This window comes from Gastrolobium bilobum, unplaced genomic scaffold (genome assembly GCF_033153095.1).
Source record: "Gastrolobium bilobum isolate Gb01-03AN ecotype WA unplaced genomic scaffold, APGP_CSIRO_Gbil_v1 utg4434, whole genome shotgun sequence".
NCBI lineage: Eukaryota > Viridiplantae > Streptophyta > Magnoliopsida > Fabales > Fabaceae > Gastrolobium > Gastrolobium bilobum.
The window spans coordinates 26,507-49,259 of NW_026896289.1; the positions used below are offsets into that span (position 1 = coordinate 26,507).

The 22,753-nt window shown below is 36.1% G+C and overlaps 3 protein-coding genes and 1 pseudogene across 3 annotated transcripts; all 4 read right to left on the reverse strand.

The window, feature by feature from the left end:
* Positions 1–4,099: 4,099 nt before the first annotated feature.
* LOC133298664 (uncharacterized) lies at positions 4,100–5,516 on the reverse strand (annotated as a pseudogene).
* A 2,647-nt stretch (positions 5,517–8,163) lies between these two features.
* Positions 8,164–9,476, reverse strand: LOC133298665 (uncharacterized mitochondrial protein AtMg00810-like). The gene is made up of 3 exons (XM_061497996.1): positions 9,352–9,476; positions 8,397–9,261; positions 8,164–8,313 (listed from the first exon to the last, which is right to left on the reverse strand). Exons 1-3 carry the CDS (start codon positions 9,474–9,476, stop codon positions 8,164–8,166), a joined length of 1,140 nt encoding a protein of 379 aa, XP_061353980.1.
* Positions 9,477–9,618: 142 nt separating this feature from the next.
* Positions 9,619–10,183, reverse strand: LOC133298666 (uncharacterized mitochondrial protein AtMg00820-like). The gene is made up of 2 exons (XM_061497997.1): positions 9,826–10,183; positions 9,619–9,728 (listed from the first exon to the last, which is right to left on the reverse strand). The coding sequence occupies exons 1-2, from the start codon at positions 10,181–10,183 to the stop codon at positions 9,619–9,621; spliced, it is 468 nt and encodes a 155-aa protein (XP_061353981.1).
* Positions 10,184–11,551: 1,368 nt separating this feature from the next.
* On the reverse strand, positions 11,552–13,135 carry LOC133298667 (uncharacterized). The gene is made up of 4 exons (XM_061497998.1): positions 12,887–13,135; positions 12,433–12,829; positions 11,918–12,315; positions 11,552–11,647 (listed from the first exon to the last, which is right to left on the reverse strand). Exons 1-4 carry the CDS (start codon positions 13,133–13,135, stop codon positions 11,552–11,554), a joined length of 1,140 nt encoding a protein of 379 aa, XP_061353982.1.
* Positions 13,136–22,753: the final 9,618 nt, after the last annotated feature.

Genomic DNA, 22,753 nt, shown 5'->3' on the forward strand with positions numbered 1-22,753 from the left:
TGGTGCTTGCTTGTGATGCAAGTGATATTTGATAAATCCTATGCCAATGAGGCTAGGTAACCTAATGAGTTTTAGTTGTACTTATGTTGGAAACATCATGAAACCCTATGCCAATGAGGCTATATAGATTGATGATGCTTAGGTGAATATGTTGATGGATAATGTGTTTGTGAGTATACGTCAATGAGGTATGGAGTTTTACCATAATAAGTAATGGTAATAAGAGAAATAACCATGTTGAGACACCAAACTTGAAGGTACTCTCTTATGGCATTTAAAAGTGGAGAAATGAACTATGATGTTGAGGCATGTATAGGAGATTATATGAAAGAAATGAGAAGAAAGATAAATGAATCATGTATGAGATATTTGAGTTTGGAATATTAGGTGATATGTGAAAATTGGTTTGGAAACCAATCCAAACATAATAAACCCCATCTTTTTTGTCCATTTTTCATATCCTATGTGATATATTTGGATCTCTTGGTCTTCATGGAAGATGAAGATATTTTTCTTTGCTTTTCAAGGAGACCAAGATTGTATCGATTGGATAAGTATAACTATAGTTATGGCTGAAACACCAAAGTAGGTTTCAGTCATTGTTTCGCAGTGCTACTCGCACCGTAAAGGCGCTCTTAGCGCCATAAAACAGAGGCAATTGAGTTTTCTGGAACTTTTGGTGCTAGGTTGGAGCTACTAGCGTCAGAAAATAGCAGAGAACTCGTCTCATGGTTTTCAGCATTGTTTGGAAAAATAATCATAACTTGAGTTAAAGAACTCCAAATAGAACGCGGTTTGAACCAGAGTTTTAAAACCCAGCTCGGACCGGCCGGGTCGACCCGGGACTCGGTGACCCGGTGGGTTCCTCGGTCCGAGCAGGTAGTTGAACCACTTCTGCAGTCAACCCGGATTAGACCGGTTGACCCGGCCGAAACCCGGGTTAGACCGATTATTCCTTTTTCTTTTTCTTTTTGGTAATTTTTTTTTTTTATTGATAAGAACTCTTGAATTAAATCATATTCATATTTTATGATGAATATGATTAAAAGTAAGGTGAAAATAATAAGGTATTTTAAATTAGTGCAGTTCGTTTATGTAATTTAGTTGCATCTTATAATGATCTCATGAAGTTAAGTGGTGATAAACACTAATGGTCTCATGATCTCATCTCAACGGTGGATACTTTTTTTTAGTGTATATTTCATGCATACTATTTGTTATCATGATTTAATTTATCTGTATCATGTCAAGCACAAAAGTGCATTTAACTTATATTGCAATTTTAATCCAGTATTAGAATATGATCTAGAGCTAGAAGCTTAGAAGTATATAATATTTGCTATCGTTGAAAATCAATTTATTTTTTGAAGCTCATTGATAGTTTTCTTATGTGAATTTTTAATAATATAAGTAATATTTTTATACTTTTAATATGTGAACAGTAAATTCGGTTCAACCTGGTTGAACCAGTGACCCAGTACCTCAACTGGTTCGATGACCGGTTCGAGTTTTAAAACACTGGTTTGAACTATGTGAAGATAACACATAGGGCTACAATACTACTAAGTCTTAGAACTTTTGGGTAAGTGAATTATTCCTAGTTTAAATATGAAGTTGATGCTTTGTTTTAGAAAGTTTGAATGCAAGAGCTATCTTGTGAGGTTCAAAACTCAGACTTTACTTAACCAAATGGTTAATAATATACTTTTTCGAAAAGCAAAAGAAGTCTAGTATAACATACTAAAAGCTTGGAATTAAAGGTTATGTGATTTATTCCCAGTAGGATAAAACGTGAAGATTGTTCAAATTAAGCATGAATAAAATGGGATTTAAGCCTTGTTGATTTATGGGACCACTTGGAAATTATGTAGAAGTGATGTATGATATGTTTAAGCATAGTTTAATTATTCCGCACAATGTATGAGTTATAATTACAGTTTTGAATTATTTTAAATACGAAAAGAGTTTTTAATAGAAAAAAATTTCTTAAAAGAAAAGGAAAAAGTTCAACCGTATTTTTATTCAACTGTTGTGATTGTATTTACGCTTGTTATCATACGTAATGATAACAAACCAGTCATGAATGAGGTGTTACACACAGTGATATTATATAAAGTTATAAACCATTTTGGGACCTTATCGATGTGGGGTGACCAACAACATCTACTAAAATCGGTTATAGCAAGGTCAATTTAATTTTTTTATTATTAACTTTAATATTTTTAAATATCAAATGAATTTTTTTGAATAAGATCTGAAAATCGATAATAATAATATTCAAAACTTGGTTATATCTTTTGAAAATTTGAATTCATTAATAAAATAATTAAAATTAATAGCTGATAAAAAGTTAATTTTAAGAGACTTTCTTTACTGTCGCAAAAAAAATTATTCACGTTGAGATATGCTAAAATGTAAATATATTTTTATTTTTTAAGAAAACATAATCTTTTAAATAAGAACATAATATATATTAAATATATATTAAAAAGAGTGTAACTTATATTTGTATGAAAAGTTAGTATAATCTCAATCCCATAGAGAAAATAACGTGGAATATTGAGTCCTAGACAAAATGTGCTTTTTGTGTGTGAACAAATGTCAAGTTTTAAGGGTAAGTCTGACTTGTGGTATGATCATGAATTGTTGAAAGTGAATTATTAAGAGTTTAATGTGGAATTGACAAGATGTGAATCTTGTGTTACAAGTTGTTGTGTGTATGTCGAGTTTGATATATATCTGGGTACAGGTGTGAATCAGGAGATATAGTGATTTATTATCAGTGTTCGGAGGATTTGACTTAGTTACTTGTGTACAAGTAAACTTGCTAGGAGTTACAAGAGTTAAGCTCTTGGTTTACGAGGATTTTTCCTCTTTGTTTGTTCTACCAGGATTTCATGATCTTGGAGGTATATCTGTATGTTTGTGTTTTGTGGTAGTCAGAAATATAGTGTAGTTGCATTCATATAGGTGATAATATGATTTGATGTGAAATGAGTTGTGCTATATTGGTTCTTGTACAATGAACATATCAGATATGCCATGAGTGCTGCTGGATTGGTTGGCTTTGGTTGCTCTTGGGACTCAGGTCTCAGAGTTATCTGTACAGACAAGTGGTCTGATATTATTTTGTGCTTGTATGATGTATGTTATACTATGTATCTGACCTTTCATGCAGGAAGTGAACTCGTGGGTGGAGACTTCTCCATAAACCCTGAGTTTACGAGATTTATTTCTCACCATGTGTTGTGGGGATATATTTCAGGTATTCTTACAGTTGTTGATCAGTCATCTCAGGGCAAGAAGACTGTATAGAGTGGCAAGTGTTGGAGCTGGATTATGTATTTTGAGTCTTGTGTATATATTGTATATACTTATTTTGAGGCATGTGTAGTATCATGCATGTTGATAGCTGTTATCATTTTGAAAGACATGTTTAGCCTTTGTTTTGATTATTTTTGAAGTTATAAATTTCAGTATGTATTTGTGTATTGGCATTAAGCCATTATTCAGTGTACAAGGTATTTCAGATTTGTGTGTTATCTGCTGTAAATTTAAGATTCGTAGGTTTAATTGTGTTCAGGACTGGCACTGAGCCATATTATGTGTGAATTCATGGATGAATTATAAGTCAGATAATATTTATTTATGTTTTTTCTAGATTTTCCTGTATTATAGGAATTCAGATTTTATCCAAATTACAGTCGTTATTCTGTCCGTAGGTTTCTGTTCAAAATGGTCTCTATGATCATGTTTGAATGGAATATATTTGTTAAGTACAAAAATGAATAGAACGGACATAAGTAGATTGTTCAAGAAGTTTGTACAGGTATGAGACTATACATATTATCACAATTGGAATTAGGTTTTGTACGTGGCAATGCGAAGAATGATAGTAAATGCGTTAATTTTTTAAAGTAACGTAATCATAGTAGTATTAAGATGAAAGAAAAAATTTATCCGCCTTTTTACAATAATTAAAGGTAATACTTGTATTAAGTCTTCCGCTTAATTCATAATTTAAGACGAGTTATTGTACCATATGTATGTTAACTAACCGGCTGTAGATGGGGTGTTACACCAATTGTACGCCTAGAGATTAACACCCCTGAAAATTTTGCAAGTAATTACGGTGCACATCGTAAAATTTACCCTTACCATTACCATAAAATTCAACAAATTTTCCAAGAACACCATGTTTCCTAATCACTTGGGTCATAGTTAAAACCAAGTCAGTTGTTGACACCCTACTGCAGCACTTGTTAGTTAACTTGAACCCAACAATACCAGAGAATAACATGCACAAATGTTGTCCAATAATTGCACATGTTTTTGCAAGAAACACAAAATCAACACCAAGTTCATGGTCCACATAAATAACAGAAGCATTACCAGTATGAAATTTAATTGTTTTCTCCTCTCTAAGTCTAGTAGCTGAAATATCACAAGCTTTGGTAGTTAAATATGCTATCTTTGGAATCAAACTGGTATCTTGTGGAGGCAATGGACACAGGATTCTGTTGAGCATATCTGAAACACCATTGTAGCGGATGCTACAGAAGAAGAAGAAAATGCATAAAGGGTAAGAGGAGGAGAAGAAAGAAATGAAGGAGAAAGAGTCACGAGAGAGATGAGGATTTCCAACATTTTTCTGATATCTTTTCTTAACAGCCACACAGCTACTTATACCTATGAGGGTTGTTACAACAGAAAACACTACTACAAATAAGGAATTAAAATAAGGACACTGCTATATGGATTGGTTATTGAGATACACTCATTCCCGTTACAATCACACAAACATAATATCACGTTCCCTAGAAATGTCACAATCTATGTATTTTTTTGGAGGTTCTAACGACCTCCTATAAATAACCTCCATAAATAACACATTTTTGTGTAGTGATACCAAATTAATAAGCTATAGCATATATAGGACTTCGTGTTTTAACACTTTGATTGAGTTACTGGCATAACCCGTTTAAGAACATAGAAATTGAAAATGCTTATATGGATCCCATTGGAATCCAATATCATCCCCTTTGTTGAGCTTTCTTCTTCTTACAAAATCTTGTTTCCACTTTTCGATGAGAAATATCTCATGAGAAAATAGCTCTTAGATGAAGACTACAGCTTTAGAAAGAGTTGGTGCATGGATTTGGTGTTTATGTCCCAAACTCTAACTAGTGTTCCTTTCTCAGTTTCTGCGGCTCTTGCATGATCAACATCCAATATAGTCAAAATCTATTTTATGTCCGAATATGAACCTAACAAGAGTCTGCTCGACATTCCAAGATCACTATAAGTAAGTGTCTTCTTAATCATCCACTGGTCGTCGTAAAGCTTCAGTGTGGAAGAGACTTCACTTTTGTTGCTGCATAATTTTCTCCTTGAAAAGGAAGAGGCTTCACAGCTTGTAAATTTTCTCATCTTCTGACACTGGTCCCTTTTATCTGCAGGGTTGTTCATGTTGGAATTAAGTAGAACAAGAAAGTCAATTTTGATGGTATTTGTAATTGTAAAGGCTTATTTCCTTTGTCTCTATATAAATGGACTTCATGCATATCTGTCATGGCCTAAAGGCACTTATTTCATTTTCAATAATATCAAATGGGCTAGGAATATCCAAGTCATTCAACTTTCATTCTTGGTCGTTATTTATTTATTTTATAAAATATATAACAGCAGTATCATTTTATCCCAAATTAATTGGTTCCACAATAGATTACACATTAAAATAAATAACTAATAAACAAGAAAACAAAATTTATACAGAATAAAAACCAAATAAAAAAATTGAGAAATTAAATTATTATTATTTTTCAAAGAGAGAGGGAAAAAAAAAGCTAATAGCACAAATCTACCCTTCTACAGTTTTAATAACTTTTCTCCATTAGATTCTAAGATAAGCCTCACATCATTTTATTTCTAACTCCATTAATTTGTATTTTATCACTTTCTCCCAAATAAATTTTGGTTGGCCACTTCTTTTCTTTATGTTATACTCTTTGTAACAAAGTTTTTTTCTTACTGGAGCATGTAAGGGCTTTTGAAGAATTCATTCAAATAATCTCAATTTATGTTCCCTCATATTTTCTTCTATTATTATTACTAAACTTTTTTCTAAATGCCTTTATTTCTTATCTTATAAATCCTTGCATGATCACACATCCACTTTAACATTTTCATTTCCACTACTCTCATTTCATGTTCATGCTTTTCTTGTTGGTCAACATTTAGCTCCACATTTACAATTTCCTTTTAGCCTATGATGGATTCTATGATCACACAAAAATCATTCATGTTATTCTTTTTCTGTCAACATTTAGCTCCATAAATATCTTTCTTGGGTACCTCATGCCTTATCATAGTCAAAATTCTTCATCTCCTCCAATGGTCGTGGCGAATTCAAACTCTATGCATGTGTTACTCCTACTTTGGCATATGTTGATTTAGAATCTGTTTGAATCCTCTTTTTTTAAGTTAGAAGCTACTTATAAGTTAAAGCTAAAAAAAGAGCTTAAAAAAAGCTAAAAGTTATTTAGTGATTACATAAAAAAATTTAGTTTAAAAGTTACTTAAAAGCACATATTTCAAGAAAACTCTCTCTCTTTATAGTTCTTCATTTAAAAAAAGCACACAATTTAAGAAAAGTTAATAAGAGCTTAAAAGAAGCTCCTCTTAGGAGCTTTTGGCTTTTAACTTTTTTCTTCATTATAAAAAAAGAGCTTTTCATTATAAGAGTTTTTTTGAAAACTTGTTTGGCCTAGCTTCTGCTTATAAGTAGCTTCTAGCTTAAAAAAAAGAGGATCCAAATAAGCACTTAAGCTTTTAAGTTGAATTAGTTCTTTACATGGTACCAAAGCTTTGGTGACCATAAGATTACGAGTTCGATCCTCATTGCTCCTTACTTTCTAGTGGAATTAAATAAGTACAAGATAAAATCAAAAATTAGACATGTGCAACATACACACTTCAAGCCCAAAGATCTGCGTGAAAAGATATGTTAAAGAATAATATAAACCATTAAAAAGGTCCTCATCCAAAAAACTTAAACTTTTGAGTTGAATTGATTTTTTACACCTTTTCACATTGTCAGCTTAAAGGGAAAATAAAATAAATTATAAGAAACAGATAAATTTTTTGCGTTAAAAATAAGTTATAGCACAAAATATACACTGGAAGGGATAATGAGTGGAAGATTCAAGCCTCATAAAAGATAGTTACTTTCTTTGGCTTGTGGTTCACGGGAGTTTCAATAATAATCCTAGTAAGCCTAAAAGAACCAAAAATGGAGCATTGTTGATCCTAACTACGGTCTCCTTCATAGTAATCAGGAGACCACTATTCATGTCCTATGAGATCGTCCTTTAGTAAGCATGATTTGGAATCAGTTGTTCATCCTTCTCAATGCATACAGACTTCCTTAAAATTCAAAGTATTAAGTTCAAATATAAAACTCGATTCCCATATCAATAAAAAGGTAATCTTAAGACCCATAAATATTCAATTTAATCAAGTTAAATATTAAAACAAATTAAACTATAGCATAAAAATATTCGGTAACATGAAGTTTTCATTACCAAGATAACCACGACGCAAGATTCAGTGACATTTACCAATATGTGTTTTATATAGATGAACTTGTAATTTACAGGAGTTTGACGTGAATCACTCGTAGCGAGGACCATGTCATTAGATGCCCGAACACAATTTAGTCTTATCTTAAAATGGTATGAAAACACGTGAAAGAAACCTTGCAAGCTAGCTAACAACATATCGTAATGCTGAAAATGATAATACAATTACTTTTTGGAATTTAAATCCATCTAGCTTATAAGTGTTGAAATTAATTTTGAATTAATTATGTTTATGAATAAAAAATTGAGTAAATACCTTTTTTGGTCCTAAGCAAATTTTACGATGCCCGCTTTAGTCCCTAGCAAATGATTTCATTGAGAATGCAAAAATGAGGGAAAGGAGCTTGGCTCATGATTTCATTGAATAATGATCAATCAATATACAATTGGTCCTTTATATATATGTATACAATAACTTGATCCTAACCAGCTAACAGAATAAAGAATAAAAGCGGGAAAATACAAATCTAACAGAAATCTAACTAAAATAATTTATTTCCTATCTGTCATGATATGTAGCTGCTTAATACACGTCAGCAACTGCACCCTTTCTATCCACGTTAGCAACTTCACTTTGCTTGTCAACTTTATCAGATACTACAACCACATCATTTCCTTCTTCTTCCTTCTTTTGTAACACCCCCCACAAGATGGACGCATAATGTTGATAAGACTAATCTTGAACATGATGAAATTGAAATGAGCACAAGCTAAAGGTTTAGTAAACACATCAGCGAGTTGTGATACAGAACTTACTGGAAGTAACCTGATCAAGCTAGAAAGTATCTTCTCACGCTTTACATGGAAATCGATTTCGATATGCTTAGAACGCTCATGAAATGCTGGATTGTGAGCAAGATAAATTGCTGATCTATTATCACAAAAGACTAACACTGGTTTGTTCCAGGGAATACGCAAATCTGTGAATAAGTATTGCAACCACTGTAACTCACATGAAAGGCTTGCCAAGGCTCGGTACTCAGCTTCTGAGGAAGAACGCGAAATGGTGCTCTGTTTCTTGGCTTTCCATGCCACTAGGGATGATCCAATGAAAGCACAATACCCTGAGATTGACTTTCTCGTATCTGGGCAACATGCCCAGTCTACATCTGCAAACCCACTTACATGGAGGTTGGTATTTGCTGAAAAGAACAACCCAGTTGTTGGGCTTCCTTTTAAATATTTCAAAACCCGAACTGCAGCTGCCATATGAATATCAGAAGGGCACGAAACAAACTGCGATAATTGCTGGACTGTAAAAGATATGTTAGGACGCGTTGTGGTCAAATAAAGTAAACGACCAATTAAGCGTCTATATGTAGCTGCATTATTCAGAATGGTTCCTTGCGTACAAGATAATTTGCACAATGAATCCATTAGGGTAGATACTGACTTTGCATCCAATAGCCTAGCATCTGAGATAAGCTCAAGGGTGTATTTTCGTTGATTAACAATGATTCCTGACTTGGATCTAGCTACCTCCAAGCCTAAGAAGTACCTTAGGTTTCCCGAATCCTTTATCTTGAATCTATTATCAAGATAAGATTTCACTCGGTTAATCTCTTCAAGACAATCTCCCAAAATTACTATATCATCAACATATATCAAAAGTACTGTGAAGCTTGAAGAAGTGTGTCGAACAAACTTGGAATGATCAGAATTGGTTTGTGTATAACCCAACAAAACCAAAGCTGATGAAAGCTAGACATACCACTGGCGACTTGCCTGCTTTAAGCCATACAGAGACTTGTGAAGTTTAAAAACAAGGTTAGGGTGAGAGGTTTGTAAGCCAGGAGGAATTTGCATATAAACCTCCTCATTAAGATCAATAAGCATCGGCTAACTCTATGCCAGCAGCCGCGGTAAGACAGAGGATGCAAGCGTTATCCGGAATGATTGGGCGTAAAGTGTCTGTAGGTGGCTTTTTAAGTTCGCCGTCAAATCCCAGGGCTCAACCCTGGACAAGCGGTGGAAACTATCAAGCTGGAGTACGGTAGGGGCAGAGGGAATTTCCGGTGGAGCGGTGAAATGCGTAGAGATCGGAAAGAACACCAACGGCGAAAGCACTCTGCTGGGCCGACACTGACACTGAGAGACGAAATCAAATTTTTGAATATTTGAAACAAATCTTGAAATTCCAAACTACCCGTTATCCAATAAAGACCTAAAATTCCTAATAATAAACCAAAATCCCCCACACGATTAGTTACAAACGCCTTTTGACAAGCATTTGCCGCAATAGGACGGAGGAATGGATTATTTACGTCAAGTTGAGTAAGTTGCCATCCTTTTACTGCAGCAACATCTAGGAGTGTTCTAACTGAGTTAAGCTTTGCAACAGGGGAGAACATGTCAAAGTAATCAACCCCCTCTTGCTGCGTGAATCCCTTGGCCACAAGCCTCGCCTTATATCGCTCAATTGTGCCATTTGAGTGATACTTAATTTTGTAGACCCACTTACAACCTATGGGTTGTTTAGTGGGAGATAACTCAACAAGAGACCATGTTTTGTTATGTTCTAAAGCATTGAGTTCAATCTGCATTGCTTCCTTCCACTCTTTATGTGGAACAACTTGAGAATAAATGTGGGGTTCAAGTTAGGTACAAGAGTTCAGACAAAAAAGTTTGTAAGGTGAGCAACATGAATCATATGAAATTACATCAGATAAAGGGTAAAGAGGAGTACCTGGAGATGACTGTATTTTTTATAGCAGAAAGCCCATAATGATAGTCAATGAGGTAGCGAGGAGGACCATGAACTCGAGAAGAACGAGGAAGAACTGTATGTGAGGGTGGAATGTTGACTTCTGACTCAGTAAAGGTAGGAGTAGGACTGGGTGTATTGTTTGAATTGGTTGGAGATGGATTAAGGTTTGGAGGATCAGTGTTTGGAGTGGTTATGGGAAAAACCAGATCATAAGTATCAGGAAAACTATTTAAATCAGGTGACACAGGTGGTGTGACTGGAACATGAGTTTGTGGGATTGGTTTAAAAGGAAAATTATGCTCATAGAATACAACATTCCGCGAAGCCAAAAGTGCATGGGAGGTCAAATCATATACCAAATATCCTTTAGTCCCATCCTTATATCCAACAAAAACTCCTTTCCTAGCTCGTGGAGAGAATTTTATGCGTTGGGATGAGTTGGTGGAAGCATAACATAAGCATCCAAAAACTCGTAAGTGAACTAAGATAGGAGGTCTTCCATAGAGTTTCTCATATGGAGTCATGTTGCAAAGCAATGGAGTGCACACACGGTTAATAAGATGAACAACATGATTAACAGCATATGACCACAAGCTGAGAGGAAGAGGAGCTTGAAACATTAAAGCACGTGCCACATTGAGCAAATGTTGATGCTTACGTTTCACAACAGCATTTTGCTGTGGTGTCTCAACACAGCTAGTTTGATGTATTATGCCCTTTGAACTGAAGAACTCAGGCATTAAAAATTCCTTTCCATTATCACTCCTCAGTATTTTAATGGAAGATCCAAATTGGTTTGCAACTAGTGAATGAAAATGATGAATATGGCTTCGTGTCTCACTTTTATGTTTCATTAAGACAATCCAAGTGAATCGTGAGAAGTCATCTACCAAAGTTAAAAAATATTTGTGCCCATGAATGGATGGAATATGAAATGGCTCCCGTATTTCAGCATGCAAAAGTTCAAAAACTTAATTAGTGACTGAGGTGCTGGAAACGAAAGGTAATCTTTTTGTTTGGCTAAATGACACGAATCACAAGGTTGTGTATATTGAGAACAAGAAACCAAGGGAAATTGGGATGACATTGCTTGTAAAATATTATCTGACACATGGCCTAGTCTTCTATGCCATAAAACAGATTCATTAAGAGAAGAATCTGATACATTAGATGTATTATTATTGCAATGGGACACTGTTTCAGGCTATGAGTCCTTATTCTTCAAGGTGTTATCCTCATTTACTATCACATAGAGGCTTTTCTGCTGTCTAGCAATACCAATCATCTCCTGGGAGGGATTCTGTGAAATGAAACACAAAGAATCACGAAAAATCAGATGGCACTTAAGAGTGTGAATTAGTTTTGAAACTGATACTAAATTCACATGAAATTATGGAACAAATAAAACATCTGTTAATGTGAGGTTAGGTAGCAAATGAACAGTACCAGAAAAATGGCATACTATATATGTTGCATTAGGAAGCATGACATATATGGGTTCAATTTTATGGAGAGAACAAAAGAATAAAGGCTCATGAGATATATGGTCAGTTGCACCAGTATCTACTACCCACTTTGTATTGAGACTACCTGAAGCATCCGTGTGTATGTTTGAAATCTGTGTAATGTTCACAGCATGATTAGAAGCATTGAGAGTATTAGGAGCAGTTTGAGCTACTGCATTGGGATTATGAGAATTATGCAGAAGAGAAACCAAGTGTTGGTACTGTTCTTGTGAAAAAGTACTAAGATTCATCTCATTTCTGGTAGTCATGGTAGCATTATCCTGAGCAACATTATTGGCACTAGATTGAGCATTTCTCGTATGGTATCCAGGTGGATAGTTGTGGAGTTGATAGCAGGTTTCAGTAGTGTGGTTGATCCTACCACAGTGAGTGCACAAAAGATTTCCTCTTCCTCCATATCTACCACGTCCTCTGCCATATCTGCCTCCTGGACTATTAAAACCTCTACGAACATCATTTCCAGTGAAATTGTTATTATTATTGCTACAACCATCACTTCCAGTAGCATTGTTGCTATTATTGAATACAACATATGGTTATGAACTGCTTCCATTGTTACCTCCATTATCAGCACCAAATTGTCTCTCCTGTTGTGAGACCATGGAGAAAGCACGATTAACATTCGATAATGGATCGCTTAACATAATCTGAGAGCGAACAACAGCATATTGATCGTTTAGTCCTTTTAGGAAACGGATCATGTGATCTCTGTCACGATAAGCTCGCATTCTGCTGAAAGCACCACGCGTACATGGAGGAAAACAAGTACATGCAGGTAGTGGCTTCAAGTTCTCAAGTTCATCCCACATAGTCTTGAGTTCTGTATAAAATTCTGACACGCTACGATCACCTTGATGCAGTTTGTAAATTTCCTGTGGTAGATCTGAGATTCTGAATACATCAGACTGAGAAAAGCGTTCTTGCAAATCCAGCCACACATCACGAGCTTTCTCGATCTAGATTATCGATTTTGAAATAGACTCTGATATGGAGCGATGTATCCAGGTTATCACCATGGTATTACATCGTTGCCATTGAGAGAAACTTGGATCATTAGGTGGTGGAGTAATAATGCTTCCATCGATGAATCCAACTTTATTTTTGGACAAAAGCGCTACAGTTAGTGAACGCGCCCAAGTATGATAGTTGCTTCCTGTTAATGGTTGATTCACCAGAATTAACGATGGATTTTCACTTGGATGAAGAAACAGAGGATTTGATGGATTTGTGTTGAAATCCATATCAGAATTTTCAGGATCCATTGTAGAAATCAAAGAAGAATTGAAAGAAAACAAACGAAAGATGAGTACTAAAACTCTATGTGAGCTCTGATACCATATTGAGAATGCAAAAACGAGGGAAAGGAGCTTGGCTCATGATTTCATTGAATAATGATCAATCAATATACAATTGGTCCTTTATATATATGTATGTATACAATAACCGGATCCTAACCAGCTAACTAAATAAAGAATAAAAGCGGGAAAATACAAATCTAACAAAAATCTAACTAAAATCAATTATTTCCTATTTGTCATGATTTGTAGCTGCATAATACACGTCAGCAACTGCACCCTTTCTATCCACATCAGCAACTTCACTTTGCTTGTCAACTTTATCAGATACTACAGCCACGTCATTTCCTTCTTCTTCCTTCCTCTGTAACAATTTCCTCATAATTAATTCCACCCTGTAACAACCAATTTTTCGCAAAACCATTCTCCGCAGTCCCCACCAACCAATCAATTCCATAGGAGTGATGGCAGTATATACAGTCTTACTATGCATGTTACAAAGAATCTTTTTCTTGATTTTAAATTTGTGATCTTTAATCACGATGAAACATTTTTTGCACTATTCTAATTCGCCCTCTTCATTAAACAAATTTGAAGTAATTAAATTTTAAATATTTTTCCAATTTATACATTATTTTATATTTTGGTGATGATTGGTGACATTAGTTTTTTATTTATTTAATAATTAGTGCTCAAGTTTGTTGATCCTGCAATCTCTATCGCAAAAATTTCAAATGGAATTACACATGATATTTCACATGCTCGATGGAATACTATACTATATAGCTTGAGATATTAATCATAACTAATAAAAAAAGGTTTTTTTGTTATGTATTTTTAAATAGGGATAGGTTATTCTTGTTGGGAACTCAGTTTCCTCAAGCTCGGCTAAATAGCCTTTTCGTGAAAGTCAATCAACAAGATCTTGGATCTCGGATCTCGGTAATTACCTCGGCCTGAACTTCACCAGATCGGGCAACGTAGCGGAAAACAAAAACACAAACAGGAGAGAGAAGGAGAACACAAACAGATTTTAATGTGAGAAAACCTTCTCCAATGAAGAAGTAAAAGCCCACGGGACCTAGTCCAGATCAAACGTCCACTATGAAAATAATGGATACAAAGAATCAAAATACACCAATGTGGTGGTTAACACAACCTCTCCAACAATGGTGATGATCAAACTACCCTAGAGATCTCTCAAATACAAAGCTTAAAGCTATGCTCTCAAATCTCTCAAATGATTTTCTCTCAAATCTATTCTCTCTCTCTAACCTAACCTCCACCCACAACTAATGAATATATAGAGGAGGTGAGATCTAGGGTTTTTAGGAAACCCTTAAATGGGCTTGGGCTTAGCATTGAAGGAGGAAGCCCAACAAATCTCCCCCTCCGACTTCAATGCGTCGACTTCAGCATCAACCCGGCTCCTTCACAGCAGTCTTCAAATTTTCTTGCTGGAACCGGCTTCGTCATCATGTCGGACCAATTTTGGTCAGTGTGCACTTTCACGAGTTCAAGCTCTCCTCCTTCCACCACATCCCGGATCCAGTGATACCTCACATCAATGTGCTTAGTGCGGAGTGATAGGTCAAATTCTTCGCAATATGGATTGCGCTTTGATTGTCACAACCCAGCTCGTACTTGTCTTGATCATGGCCGAGTTCCATGAGGAACTTCTTCATCCACAACATCTCTTTACTTGCCTTAGTCGCGGCAATGTAGTCAGCCTCAGTTGTTGATAGTGTAACACATTTCTGAAGTCTTGATTGCTGATGGGACAAAAGTCTCTGCCCATCTAAGCCCATTTTGATGGCAAAATGCCATCCGTTCCATCACCTGATGAGTAACTTTAGCACTAAAAGCATATGTTGAATATTTTTTTGACAAAAACACAGTGGGGAACGGATGGTGACGTAAGTCTTTGGAAAATATATAAAAAGGGAAATTGATTTGAAACATTAAATACACCTGCTCCACTCATTTAATATTTCTGACCACTTTACAGGAAACGTTGGAAAGAAGTTTCCATAAAGCATAAGCGATGCAGCAATCAAGCAAGATGAAACGTGCGCAACAGAAAATAAACGGTTCCTATTGGCTAAGGAGGAAAGCAAGGCATTGGACGATCAGAAGGAAAGACAAATCTCAACAATAACTGTCCCATCCAGCCACTTGCGCCCCTCAAAGTACTGTTCACACTGCCTCTTCCATGCAGTGAAGAAAACAACTCCAAGAGAATTACCCACTTTGCCGTTCACTCTTCTACCTATAAATAGGACGTTCCAGCAAGAAGACAACAATCGAATTCCTTAAGAAGATATCACTTAGTTTAGTTTATAGTTTTCTTTGTATTTTTTGTACAATTTTAACTTTAGTTAAGTGACAACACTTCTTCTTCATTCTGTATCACCCACTTGAGACTCCTCACGAGCAACAACCATATTCTCCACTTTTCATTTTGTTGTAATCAAGTTATTTTCATTTAAATACAAGTGTTATTTCTCTCCTTTCCATTCGTTATCTCTGAACTGAATCTCGGGTCTATGAGATTTCAATTTGGAATAATTATGTTTAAACTAGTAGCCATGGGCTAACCTATCTGTGGAACGAAAAAACTGCAAAGTTCTTAAAAACTTATTTTCAAAACTTTTGTATTTAAGCTTTTGGATTTCTCTAGTTAAGTGAGCTATATTCATTGTGTATCAATGGAAATTGAACACATACTGAGAAAGGAACTTCCATAAGGAAGGGATTTCAGACAGCTTAACCAGAGGATGAAGGCAGTGTTGTGGAAACAACACTGCTGGTTGCCTTAGGAATAAGGGGCCACCTCGTTCATTTTAAGGTCCTGTACCAAGTACCTGTTGGAGTCAAGGGAGCCATAGGAATATGGAAACTTGTGAGTCATCCAGTCCATAAGCTGAGGAATCAGACGTTGACAGTTAAGAGACTGAAACAAAGACAAAAGTGTTAAAACTTAAGTAGAGAAAATATTTATTTAAGAACGGAACAGCGGATTCGTTCCTTCTGTTAAATTGTTTTACACCATCCTGTTGTCTCTTAATTACTGTTATTACTATTGTTATTTTTCTATTATTTGTTCGATCTTGTATCTATAACTCTCCCATGAATATTGTTTTTCCTTCTCTCAACAAGAAGGGCATCATACATAACGAAGCGATGAACTGTTTGCTGTCAAATTGAACCTACTGTTCTTAAGGAACGTTGTCAAGACAGTAGGGAACGTTTGACCAGATGGGTCAATTACTAACTTTTCTTTTCATTTTCATTCTTTGTAAAATAGTATAAGGCACTAATTAGAGTTTCATCCTCGTGGGAACGATAATCTGGGCATTAACACTCCCATTTATTACTTGATGCGTGCACTTGCGCACTTGGGTTGAAACTAAGAGAGCAATTGTGTTCTTTCTTAGTGAACTGAGGAACGTCTTCATCATAATATATTTTTCACCCAACAGCTTTTGACCTAACAATTGCCAAGAGACAGCTCCTCCGACAAATCTCATCATGTATCCCGTCGTCGATTTCCTCGAGTCGAAATCTCCCCTAAATCAGTATTCGAGTAGCCTTGCAACTCGGCTTTGCCTTCTCCAAATCGGAGGCATAAGTTGGTCGTACCTCGGAGGTACTTGAAGATCCACTTCACTGCTTCCCAGTGTTCTTTGCCGGGGTTTGACAAATACCGGCTTACTATTCCAACAGCATACGCTAAGTCGGATCTAGTACAAACCATTGCATACATCAAGCTTCCGATAGCGGATTGGTACGGGATCTTCAGCATCTCGTCTTTGTCTTCATTAGAACTCGGACATTGCTTCTGGTTCAGCTTTATGTGTCCAGCTAGGGGTATGCTCACTGTTTTGGCTTTGTCCATGCTGAATCTCTTCAGAATCTTCTCAATATACTTCTCTTGACTTAGCCGCAGTAGCTTCTTTTGTCTATCTCGGATAATCTTGATTCCGAGTATCTGCTTTGCAAGGCCGAGGTCCTTCATTGCGAAGGATAAGCTCAACGCCTTTTTCAGGACGACTATCCTCGATTTGTCTTTCCCTACAATAAGCATGTTGTCAACATATAACAACAAAATCGAAAAATCTCTGGCATTATACCTCTTCACAAATACACAGTGGCCGGCTTTTGTCTTCTCAAACTTGTGATCAGTCATGAATGATTCAAATTTCTTGTACCACTGCCGAGGTGTTTGCTTCAAGCCATAAAGGCTCTTCCTCAATCCACATACCAAGTCTTCTTGGTCTGGAGCTCGGAATCCTTCAGGTTGTTTCATATATATTTCTTCTTCTAAATCACCATGAAGAAATGCCGTCTTCACGTCCATTTATTCTACCTCGAGGTCCATCGAAGCCGCCATAGCTAACACGGTTCGAACCGATGTTATTTTCACCGCAGGAGAACAAATCTCCTCAAAATCTACACATTTCTTCTGATTGCAGCCTTTCACTACAATCTGGGCTTTGTATCTCGGCTTCTGCCCGTTCTCTTCATTCTTAATCTTGTAAACCCATTTGGTTTACAGAGCTCGTCTCCCTTTTGGCAACTCGGTCAGCTCATAAGTCTGATTCTCGTGCAAAGACTTCATCTCGTCTTGCATTGCCTTTTCCCATTCTTCTTTCTCTGAGCTCGTCACAACCTCATCATAACTCTGAGGCTCACCGTCTTCAGCAACAACAATGTATTCATTAGATGGGTACCTTGTAGAGGGTCTTTTTCTCAAGTTGGATATATTGGCTGTTCTTCAGCTTGAGAACTCGGTTCATCATTCTCATCCTGAATTTCATCATCAACTCGGACCTCAGTGTCTTGGCCATCATCAGCTTGTTGCTGGTCATCAATTTCTTCATTCTCTTGATTTTCTCCCCCTGCTTCAGCTCGGACAAGAGGGATGGATTCTTCACGTCTGACAGTAACCCAGACTTTAGGCTTCGAGATGTCATGAATGGTCTCATCTTCATGAAAGATCACATCTTGACTTCTCACTATCTTCTTATTGATTAGATCCCAAAGTCGGAACCCGAACTCAAATCTCGGCGAACCAAGATAAATGCATTTTTTTGTCTTCGCATCAAGTTTTGCCCTTTCATCTTTAGGGATATGCACGAAAGCTCACCATCCAAACACCTTCAGTTGATTATAGGCCGCTTTCCGACCTGTCCAGACTTCTTCTGGAATTTCTCCTTCAAGTGGTCGTGATGGTGAGAGGTTGATTAAATCAATAGCAGTTCTGACGGCTTCTCCCCATAATGATTTCGTTAATCCAGCATTGGATAGCATACTTCGGACCTTCTCTTCAATAGTCCGGTTCATCCACTCAGCAAGTCCATTCAACTGTGGAGTCTTGGGGGGCATTTTCTCAAGCTGGATCCCGGCCGCTCTGCAATATGCATCAAAAGGGTTGCAATACTCACCACCATTGTCAGATCGGACCATCTTCAATTTTTTTCCAGTCTCCTTTTCAACCATAGCATGGAATTCTTTAAAGGATTGGAGTATCTGGTCTTTATACTTCAACAAATATACCCACACTTTGCAGGAATGATCATCAATGAATGAAATAAAATACTGAGCTCCTCCAAGAGATCTCTCCGAATTGGAGCAAACATCAGTATGGACGAGGTCAAGAATATACCTGCATCTTCTGGGTTAATCCGGTCTCAAGAAAGAAACTCGGTGCTACTTTCCAGCTAGGAAATGCATGCAACTCTCCAACGCTTGGCCTTTCAACCCGGTCGATAATCCTTTCTTGTTCAGGATTTGGAGCCCTTTCTCACTCATATGGCCAAGGCGCTTGTGCCATAACTCCAAGCTAGGTCCATCTCAGACAAAATTGGCTTCTCCGCCATTGATCTTTCCTTGCATCACGTACAAGAAGCCATCCTTCTTACCTCGGGCCACGACCAAGTTTCCCTTGGCCAACTTCCATCTAACACTACCAAAGTAGTTCATTAATTCGGCATCATCAAGCTTGCCTACCGAGATTAGGTTCAATCGCATGTCAAGAACATGCCTTACATCTTTCAGCACAAGTCGGCACCCAACATCTGTGGTCAGGGTTACATCACCGACACCAACAATCTTGCTGCTCACTTGATTTCCCATCTTCACGACTCCAAAATCACCACCTCGGTAAGAGGAGAAAAAAACCTTTGTGTGGAGTAACGTGGAAGGAGGCACCAGAGTCAATAATCCAGGTGCAATCATCATATGCAACATTCAAATAATTATCCTAGGAGGAATATGTCGACATCCGAGTTGGCAGCCACCGCAGTGGTGCTCTTGTCTTTCCTTTTCTTGGGAATAATCTGATTTGGATTCACATAGCCGTTCTTTTCATCATTCTGCAGAGTCCAGCAGTCTGGCTTCTTATGTCCTGTCTTCCCATAATAGAAGCACTTCAACTCATATTTCGGCTTTGACCGGCCTCTGGACTTTCCTCTTCTATCACGATCTCGACCTCGGCTCTTGCTTCTACCCCGGGAGTCGAATTTCCCTCTATTCTCAGCAACGTTGGCCTCAGACGTGCTTGAAACAATCGTTCTCTTCTCCTGGCTTCTTCATTCAGGAGACTATCTGTTACGACATCCATCTTCAATTTTCCATCTGGAGTCGAATTACTCATGGTCACCACCAGAGTATCCCAGCTTTTTGGCAGCGAGCTCAACAGCAGCAAAACCTGCATCTCGTTATCAATTTTCATCTCAGCCTTTGGCAGCTGATTCACAATACCTTTGTAGGTGTTGAGGTGTTCAATCATGCTCATGTCGTCCTTGTATTCCAGCTTCACAAGTTGACGAACCAAGTGTGCTTTGTTCCTGGGAGTCTTCTTATGAATCATGGACTCCAGCTTCGTCCACAACTCGTACGCATTCGTGAACTCGGACAGGTGCTCAAAGAGGCTCTTGTCTATGTATTTTCTAATTGTAGCTACCGCCTTACGACTTTGAATCTCCCACTCCTTATCGGTCTTGCCAGCCGGTCTCTCATCAAGGATAATGGACTCATGTAAATCTTTGCAGTAGAGATGATCTTCCATCATAGGTCTCCAATAGGTGAAGTTGTCTGCAGTCAGCTTGAACATATCTCCATCATGGGTTATGCCACTGGTCTCCATCTCATCTCCCTCAGAACCCGTCGAACTCGGGCTATGATACCACTATTGGGAACTCAGTTCCCTTAAGCTCGGCTAAGCAGCCTTTTGCGCGGAAGTCAATCAACAAGATCTTGGATCTTGGCATTTACCTCGGCCTGAACTTCACCAGGTCGGGCAACACAGCGAAAAACAAAAACATAAACAAAAGAGAGAGAGAAGGAGAACACAAACAGATTTTAACGTGGGAAAACCTTCTCCAATGAATAAGTAAAAACCGACGGGACCTAGTCCAGATCAAACGTCCACTATGAAAATAATGGATACAAATAATCAAAATACACCAATGTGGTGGTTAACACAACCTCTCCAACAATGGTGATAATCAAACTACCTTAGAGATGTTTCACTCAAACTCTCTCTAGAGATCTCTCAAATACAAAGCTTAAAGCTTTGCTCTCAAATCTCTCAAATGATTTTCTCTCTCTAACCTAGCCTCCACCCACAACTAATGAATATATAGAGGAGGTAAGATCTAGGGTTTAGGATTTTTAGGGAACCCCTCAATGGGCTTGGGCTTAGCATTAAAGGAGGAAGCCCAACAATTCTACCTATTATTTTTTCTGCCTACCTTTGCCTACCACTCTAAAACACCATTAGATCATAATCTTAACTAACATTTATTTTTCTCTCTCTTCTTGAGATTCTTATCTAACGGTGTTGGAGGGTGGTAGGCAAAGGTAGGCAGAAAAATGATAGGTAGAATAACCTATCCTTTTTAAATATTTTAAAATTTCATTTTTATTTTTTGGAAATTTTAAAGTTTCATGTTGGATAATAATGAAATATCTAATCCTATAAATACGTAAAAGTTAGCAAGAAATTATACTTATAAATTACACATATGATACTGAGTGAAACTCCTAAGCCTACAACACATAAAAGAAAGTGGGGATAATTTATCTCATATCTTACTTATATAGTTAAAAGGGTTTAGTGTGGGTCCTTTAAAAGGATATAATTTGTGTTCTTTTAATTTTTTATACTATGTATTATTGGTAGTATATAGTTAAAGAAGTATTTTTCTTATGTTAGATGAGAAACCTTATCTCATGTTATACACACATCGAAATCCGAGCTAGCATTTCTTTTTCTTTTCTTTTAATTATGGGACCCACCTAATTATGTCTCTACATAAGACAATGTTATCTCATGTAACATGAGAAAAGCATTGCCCATATAATTATAGGCTTTAATCTACTTTCATTCCCAAAAATAATGTCGTTTTGGTTGAAAAATTAAAAAATTATAATAAAAAAAACTATTATAACTTTGAAATAATTTATAATTACAAAAATACTTTGATTTCTGCCTCAAAATGACGTCATTTTGAGTTCAATGTAAATAAGTTATTTACATTGATTATAGAAAAAGTGAACTCATAGTTGTAATATAAGAAGTTACTTTTTTCACTTTCCACGTTAGCTGAATTGACTGATGATAGAAAAAAAGTAATTTTTTATATTATAATTATATATTACCCCTAATACATAGTATTAAAAATTAGAAAGATGTAACTTATATCTTTTAAAAGGACAAATAATTTTCCTTACATGTGAGCTTTTAAAACTTGGCATTGAACCTTCATTTAGCCCAATTTTTTTTTTTTTTAAAAGTTCAAAAATAGTGTACTATTTGGATATTATTGTGATTAAGAGGCTCCCAATCGGATTGAATTTTATTTATTTATTTATTTTTTCTGCACATTGCGATCAATTCTTGTAACTAAATTAAGGACTAGGATATTTTATCTATTTTTTTATATCTACCTTATTTACTTATCTCCCACGTTATTAAATTAGAATCTCAATTAATTTTTACTTTTTTTCTCTTCTTTTGCGATTATAATCCAATAGTATTGGAGATAAGTAAATAAAGTAAGAATAAAAAAATAGATATAATATTTTATTCCTAAATTAATTATTAACTTATTGAGACACTATAATATTATTGAGTAGTACTTTTTCTTTGAATCATTAAGTAGTTATGCGATAAAATTTAAATAAATAATACAATTCTCAAGTATCTATGTTTACCTCAAAAAAATACATTGATTTTTCTTAACAAAAAAAGGGTTTAAGAGAAAAATCTAGTCACCCAAGCAAGATCGTGCTTATAAAAAAATTTGGTTACATAACGAAGTCCAGTCACCCAAGTCAAATCGCACTTATAAAACAAGGTTTTAATTTTAATTTTAATTTTTATTGTAGTCCTGGCAATATTTGAGCACACACCTGAATCACATGATGCTTATCATTTTTATTTTTATTTTTATTTTTGATAATAATGATGGTTATCACTTTACTTGTGTGTATCATAGGTAAAATAAAAATATAAAAATTGCTGTGCTTATGATTTATTTTCGGTCACATAATGTTGAATTATTACCATAATAGATA

What these genes read in the sequence shown, in the direction of transcription:
- LOC133298667 (XM_061497998.1), bottom strand. Translation starts at nt 13,135, where the DNA reads ATGGATCCTGAAAATTCTGATATGGATTTCAACACAAATCCATCAAAT. An exon ending in ATTTGGTGCTGATAATGGAG is followed by an intron (nt 12,316 to 12,432) that starts GTAACAATGGAA and finishes ATGTTCGTAGAG; the next exon opens with GTTTTAATAGTCCAGGAGGC. An exon ending in GTAGTCTCAATACAAAGTGG is followed by an intron (nt 11,648 to 11,917) that starts GTAGTAGATACT and finishes TTCATTTCACAG; the next exon opens with AATCCCTCCCAGGAGATGAT.
- LOC133298665 (XM_061497996.1), bottom strand. Translation starts at nt 9,476, where the DNA reads ATGCTTATTGATCTTAATGAGGAGGTTTATATGCAAATTCCTCCTGGC. An exon ending in AAGCAGGCAAGTCGCCAGTG is followed by an intron (nt 9,262 to 9,351) that starts GTATGTCTAGCT and finishes CACTTCTTCAAG; the next exon opens with CTTCACAGTACTTTTGATAT. An exon ending in GCTTGATCAGGTTACTTCCA is followed by an intron (nt 8,314 to 8,396) that starts GTAAGTTCTGTA and finishes GTTCAAGATTAG; the next exon opens with TCTTATCAACATTATGCGTC.
- LOC133298666 (XM_061497997.1), bottom strand. Translation starts at nt 10,183, where the DNA reads ATGCAGATTGAACTCAATGCTTTAGAACATAACAAAACATGGTCTCTT. An exon ending in TAATCGTGTGGGGGATTTTG is followed by an intron (nt 9,729 to 9,825) that starts GTTTATTATTAG and finishes TTCGTCTCTCAG; the next exon opens with TGTCAGTGTCGGCCCAGCAG.